Source organism: Asparagus officinalis, chromosome 9 (genome assembly GCF_001876935.1).
Source record: "Asparagus officinalis chromosome 9, Aspof.V1, whole genome shotgun sequence".
In the NCBI taxonomy this organism is placed as follows: Eukaryota; Viridiplantae; Streptophyta; class Magnoliopsida; order Asparagales; family Asparagaceae; genus Asparagus; species Asparagus officinalis.
Window position 1 is genome coordinate 66175793 of NC_033802.1, and position 7113 is coordinate 66182905.

At 37.7% G+C, this 7113-nt stretch overlaps 2 protein-coding genes across 2 annotated transcripts in view; both read right to left on the reverse strand.

The window, feature by feature from the left end:
- LOC109823957 (lysM domain receptor-like kinase 3) overlaps window positions 1-4963 on the reverse strand; it is an 8854-nt gene extending 3891 nt beyond the window's left edge. Inside the window, 6 exon segments of the mRNA XM_020390427.1 lie at window positions 390-479; window positions 953-1137; window positions 2574-2735; window positions 2854-2867; window positions 2945-2978; window positions 4231-4963. Coding sequence (XP_020246016.1) covers window positions 390-479; window positions 953-1137; window positions 2574-2735; window positions 2854-2867; window positions 2945-2978; window positions 4231-4759 — 1014 coding nt within the window. The 5' untranslated portion in view covers window positions 4760-4963.
- The window catches only part of LOC109823892 (chalcone synthase 1-like), a 9055-nt gene continuing 8762 nt past the window's right edge, over window positions 6821-7113 (reverse strand). The window contains 1 exon segment of the mRNA XM_020390323.1: window positions 6821-7113. This exon segment is cut by the window's right edge and continues 14 nt beyond it. Within this exon segment, the coding sequence (XP_020245912.1) occupies window positions 7027-7113 (87 nt within the window). The 3' untranslated portion in view covers window positions 6821-7026.

The following is a 7113-nucleotide window of genomic DNA, read 5'->3' on the forward strand; positions in this document are numbered from 1 at the left end:
AGTCCATGTTCTGGTTCATGAGAAGGGTGTTAAACCTGCAAAGGCATTTAGAAAACAAAATTTTAACTCTCAATCCTCACCATAACTTCTGAGCTTTAGTGTTGTTAAGAGGGCTTTAAGAACAAGAAAACAAAAGAGAAACTACCTCTTCTATTAACTTGAGAATCTAAAGAGAAGAGTATCACAGTTAACAGTTCTAACAAGCTAAATTAATTCCTAACGCTAGATTAATTGTTAAGAAGCAATCCACTGGATTTGTTTTACATGCTTTAAACTGGGTAGATCATCATCCTTTGGGTAGACGACAATTTACGTAAATGCTGTCTGTATATAGGTATACACACAAGCTCTTAATATACCAACCACATGGACCAGAAAAGACAGCTTACCAAGTTTAAGTGATGGACATGCGTTAAAACTTTCAGTTCAGCAAGAAATTCCCGAGTGGCCTCCATGTCCATCTTCTTTATTGCAGCTTTCTGCAAGAATAAGAACATCCAGAGGAGATTTAAAAAAATGTTACAGATGAACTTCAAAATAGAGTTGAGAACTGTGCTCATGTCAACAAATGATTACTAGAGATAATCAAAGATTGAAGGTTGAGCAAATGAAACACCACAATACAAAAGGCTGCTGGCAATAAAATAGCTGAAAATTATGCAGACCAGAAACAACAATGAAATTGATAAACTATAAAAGATATATCTTGTCTGCCAACTCGGACTTTCACAATGAAAACCTCAATTTTACTGAACTAATTTGTGTAATCTAATTTTAAGCAAGTTGCTAAAAGCTTGAATCCTTGAATTATGCTAATTATGAATAAAGACAGAAGAAGACAAGCAGATGCCTATTTAAGTTTAACATGTCCAAGCACAAAACGAGCTCAGAGGCATATATAAGCATAGTAATACAAGTTCCACGGAAGTACAATGGTTAAGTTGTAACCAACCTCTCCTCTAAGCTCTGCATAGTAAACAGCTCCAAAACCACCTTCACCAATTTTATTAGCCATGCTGAAGTCATTTGTAGCCCTAGCAAGCTCTTCATAAGAGAACTCCACTGATCTGTCTACAGTAAAACCTCCAAGTAGGGCGGCACTGCCATCTTGAGACTTTGAACCTGAATCCATGGCAGCTGTAATACCAACACCAGGCAAGGACACACATTAAGCATGTACTTAGAGGCAGGGTTTCTAGAAAAGATAATAACTAGAAAACATCAATGGCCAATGGGATTGACTATAACTAATTAGTGCCACCAAGTTAATCAGTATAGCCGAGTCATATAACAGGAAACAAAATTATATGGTTGTATACTGTGCTTTACAATCCAACGAGATAAATGGCACATGAGGAAGGAACTGCAAAGTTGTTTTCAGCATTTATTTATGTTGAGACATTTTTGGAACTCCTAAAAAGATCACATGATTTAGGGGGTTGGATGAATTGTTTCTTGGGTCAAAGATATTTTATGTATGCCCAAAAATGGTGAGGTCTTTTCCGCTCAGATTCTTAGAGCCAATGCCCTCTATGCAATTTTCCCTAAGTCAATTATAGATTATTGACAATGGTTATAAAAAACGCATCTCAGAGCATGACTATAGGAAACCATAACAGAAGAATAGATCCTAGAATACAAACAATATAACTCGTCTAATATATAACCTTATATAACAAGAAGAGTTTAGACTACGAGTCAATAGTTACTCTTTTGGATGCAGCATTTTCTGGTATGCCAAACATATTTATCAACTTCTCTATATCTTGAAAGGATTTCTGATTATGGTATATACGAGTCCTTAATCGATTAAACTTGATTAATTGACAATTAATTTCTTTAGAAAAATAAAAATTCATAGTTCATAGGAGGAAGTGAGATGGAACTTGAAACTACTATGGAAATATAGGGTTTATAATTTGATTAGGACCTGATAATCAAAGATAACAAATTAGTTTCAGAGTAGTTAAAGAAGCCTTATAATTGATAGAATTGACTCATTAATTTCTAATGAATAGAACTTAATTGATCAAAATTGACTAAGTGATCCCTAATTTGATAGAAAAACTTGTTAAAGATTCACAGATCAAAATTGACTAAGTGATCCCTAATTTGATAGAAAAACTTGTTAAAGATTCACAGACAAATATGAAATCATAGTAGAACTCAAAAGATCCCTAATTTGATAGAAAAACTTGTTAAAGATTCACAGACAAATATGAAATCATAGTAGAACTCAAAAGAACTATTATTATTGTTGCTATTTGTATTAGTGAAGACAAACAACCCTGAATTCGTTGAACATATCTACCAGATGCTGAGTCTGCTCATACTTTATAGGTTTTCCGAGTTAAATATATTTGAAGGCCTAACTGTTTAGGGACGGAAATTATCAGTCTTGTTTGTCAGTCGATAATTCATCAGAATAAACCACAGGAAGTGCACCTGACAATCTCAATAAGACAAACCTACCAAACCACAATCTTACGGAAGAAATACAATTTCATTGCAGCATGAAGATGCCCAGACAGAAAGTAAGTCTACATAAGTAGTTTATTGCTAAAGGAAATTACCATTGCTGTGTGAAGTTGATTTGTCTCCGAACGATGATGGAATGAATTGGGACTTTTTTGCCTTCTGTCTCTTATACACCCCAAAGTATAAATAACTGGCCAATCCAAGGAGAACAATTATCACAGCTACAACAATTCCAGCGATGCCGCCTCCCGAAAGTCCTGCTTAAATAAGAAGCAATAAGTTCTATGCTGCAAATGAGTAGAACATCAAGATAGATCCGCTTCTCCATCTAGAACTTGTTAACAGTAACTGTTCGAATGATTATAAACCAACCACCTTTACTCTTTCCGCTGCAAAAAAGGAACACAAATCAGAATAAAGTAAAATGTTTTCAAGATGAAAAAAAATGCAAGATAAAAAGCTTTACTTTGATTGCAGGGGAAGGTAACTTCCATTTTGATCTGCATCAGAATACAGACAATTTAGTAAAGGAAACCAATATGTCACAATTAAATGTGATAGCTAATTTGCTATTTGTTCTTCACACTCAAAGAGGATAAAAGAAAATAGAGAAAGCTAGTGCATCATAAGCATAATATAAATGTGAAGAAGAATGAATAACCTTCATCTCATGTAACAGGAAAGCACCAGTTTATCTATGCACCAGTATTTTATATTAGAATATTTTGTCAAGACATGACTGCCTTTTCGTCCTAGCAAAGCCCTCAATCATTACAACATCATCGTCAAACTTAAAGAACACCCGTTCCATTATGCCCAACTGTTACCTAACCGATAGCGATGTTCAACGTATTCCCTAAAAGCTCAATGAAACTGAACATGCTAACTACATTTAAACCATTTTCCAATTACAACTTAAACTCTCCTTCAGATATCAGGACTCGTACATAAACAAAATGAATTAGATTTGTATTAGTTCCCAAAATAACAAGCTACACTATTCTGAGATGGTGTCAAATTTATAATGAAGGGGGGAAATTGCTAGATAAAAGGAAGGTAAGGAATCTGTCCGTTTCATTTAGAAATGGGATGGAGGAATTGACAAGGCAAAATTTGAAGCTAACAGAAAACCAGCATGATATCTCAAAACAACACTAATTTCAAAATAAGAAGACTACTACAACAACAACAATATAATACAACCTTTACAGAGTCGGCTTCAAAATTCCTGTTCTTCCATTCAGTTCTTACTATGGGTCATCTCCTCCTCATTACTAACTACGGGAATGAAGCTCTAATTCCTCACAAAAATTTACCCCTTTGGAGAGAAAAAAGAAGCTCACAAATGAAAACCCGACAATAATTCAGTAATTAGCTAAAATCCAACATCCCGAAAGCTAACTAGATCAAATATCTTAAACCAACCATGAAACAGTGAAGCATGGTAAGCTAAGGAACCAAACTCGATACAAAACAACACACGTGACAATTTGCTCTCTAAAATTACCTACAAAAAACCCAGCCTTCCTCTAAAAAAATGCCACCTTTCAGCAGAAAATTTAACCTGACAGCAAATCAAGCTCCCATTTCGTGAAGAAAAAATCAGGCTCAAAAAGGCGAAATTCGACGACAGCTCAATAACTAACCGAAACCTAACATCGTTGTGTTCCAGCTAAACAGATCAAATTTCTCACGCTATCATGCATGTTAAAGAGTAAACAACAGCAACTTCAGGGAACAAGTCAGGCTCACCCTTCGCCGGAACAAACACGATCCCCGAGCTGAAGTTAGACCCCGGATTGTAACTGCGGATCAAATAGTCCTTCACCCCAAACTTTTTGGCAATGGAGCTCAAGTTCTCCCCAGCCGCGATCGGGTACGTCTCGAACAACCCGTACTCCGTCGAAACAGCCGCGTCGCCGCAGCTACAATTCACCGTCACCTTCACCTCCGCCCCCGTCGGGATCCTATTCGGCGGTATCGCGTTGTCCGCGGCGAGAACCGCTGCGGTCGTAAGATTCGAGTACTGAACCCCGGCGATCTTCTCGTAGGTGTCTCCGCCGACGGTGGTGTAGCTGAAGGTGTGGCCGAGGAAGGAGTCTTCGATGCAGGCGCAGGTGAGGATTGGGACGTTGATGCGCTGCCCGGGGAGGATGACGTCCTTGTTGATGTTGTTGTTGTAGGGGAGGATGGAGTCGGGCGAGGAGAGGTTGAAGAAGGAGGCGATTAGGGTTAGGTTTTGGTTGGGGGAGACGGTGTAGTAGGGAGGGCGAGGCTGCATCTGTCGCCGGCGGAGCAGGAGACGGAGGCGGCGGTGGAGGTGGTGGCGCCGGCGGCGAGGGAGAGGAGGAGGAGGAGGTGAAAGGTGCTCATTTCGGAAACCCTAACCCTAACCCTAATTTGGGCATTGAGGGCGGAGAGGGGAAGGGTAGCTTTGAGGCGGCGGGAGATGGTCGCCGTTTACCTGTCAACGTTGACTGGTGTTTGAAATTAGCTTTTAGCTGGGTGTAATAATGTGGGTGAGTTTTGCGAAAGGAACCCTGGTATCTTCGATATTGGCAGGTATTTGTTGGGGTTTTTTTTTCATGAAAACCACCTTTAATGGAGGTTAAATTTATTAAAATCACCTTTTTAGTTTTTTATATATGTAAAATCTCTTTATAAGTGGATTTTTTCTTTTTCCCAATCAACCATATTTTGTCCACTTCCGCTCAATTAACATTCAAAGTCCTCGATGTGCCTTATATGTGTTTACCAACTACACGTGTAATTAATAAGAATTCTCAGAATAATAAAATATTAATCGATCAGAAATTGATAAAATCTATTGATTAAAGACTGAACCCACTTGTAAAATAGTTTAGGCATAAAAAAATTTATAGATGGTTTTTATCAACTCAATCTATTTTTAAGTTGATTTTCATAGGGAAAAAATAAACCTTTTTTGCTTTGTTTCCGGATTAATTTGGGGAGCATGTGACTTGGACTTGGTACCTTGGATGGGAAACCTAGCCCATAACGTTGGGCTTGCGGCTAATGTGAATAAAAGAGTTTAATAATGGGCTTGGCTGGGGTGGGCCGGAGAATGCTATCTACTGAAGGCTTTGAGCTCAAGTTGGGACGCTCCTGATCTCAGTTCAGCAACGGGTTAATTTGCAGATAAACCCCCGCAATATTGGGGGGGTTTCGCCAATTATTTCTGAAGTTTTTGTATGAAGAATCAGCCTTCTAGTTTTTCAAATAGAATTATGTCCCTCTTTTACTTTTACCCAGCATACGAGCACATGTGAATCTCGAATGATGTTGCAATTGATAATTCACCGCGTTGCAGATTGACTTCTTTATTGGGCTTTGTGCATACATTTTGCATAGTATTCTTGTGGGGTCTCATCCTTTTTCTTTAGGAAAAAAAACATTTTGAATAGTATATTCATGGGGAATTTTTTAAAATAGACTACTTTTGCTAAATATTTAGCAAAATAGACCAATTTGCTTAATATTTAGCAAAACGGATCTCATTTTGGCCAATAGGCCAAAAAGATGTCGATTTTGAAAAACAGAGCTCAGAAAACATATGAGACTACTAGTCCCGTATGTTTAGAGCCAACTTAATCACCGCCATTTTGAACAACAAGGCTCAGAAAACATACGGGACTAGTAGTCTCGTATGCTTTCTCAGCCTTGTTTTTCAAAATCGACATCCTTTTGGCCTACTGGCCAAAAAGAGATATATTTTGCTAAATATTTAGCAAAGTGGTCTATTTTGTTAAATATTTAGCAAAAGTGATCTATTTTTTTTAAAAAATTACTATATTCATAGATAATAATGGAGAGGTAACTTCATTTTGAAATCTTAAAATATAACAAGTTTGATATATCTTTCAGACGCTGTCATATTCGGTCGACCTTTTGTACAAACGCTCGGATCACAATCAAACTGGACCACTCGGTATCATTCATGTTAGATCTAATAAAAAACTTGAGATCTAAACCATAAAGGCATGATTTAATTCAAAGAGATTAACAAGAATCAAAAGGTGCGGAAGCATATACCTGAATCCATTGAAGGAAACTTGATTAGGGTTTTGATGATCTTCTAACCTTAGGGTTTCTCTCTTATGGATCTCTTTAGATGGGGATAAGAGAATGAGAGTGGTTAACCCTAGATTAGGGACCATAACCCCTTATATATAGGTGTTGTACATTTGTAATTTGGCCCCTCATCAAATTACAATTACAACCTGGTATCTGCACATATAACCCCCATGATTTATTTAAATACCTATTAACCCAAATTGATTGATCACTTTAAGTGGGTTATCCTTAAAGATAGTAATACACATTGATTAATCATATGTGCCCACAAATAGATTTAATTAGATTTAAATCCAACAATTCAAACTAATAAATAAACAAACAGGCTTCAAATACAGTTAAAAAAAAAAAAATCAGATTCCACACATTTTATAAAAACTTTATTACCACATATCACATAATCGATCCCATGACGCACGATACCCCCACGCACGTACGCGCGCGCGCGCGCGCTCACTTGGCCTGATCAAGGGGCACGCTCCTGAGCACCACGGTCTCGACCGTCAGCCCCGGCCCGAACCCGAACAAGACCCCCCACTC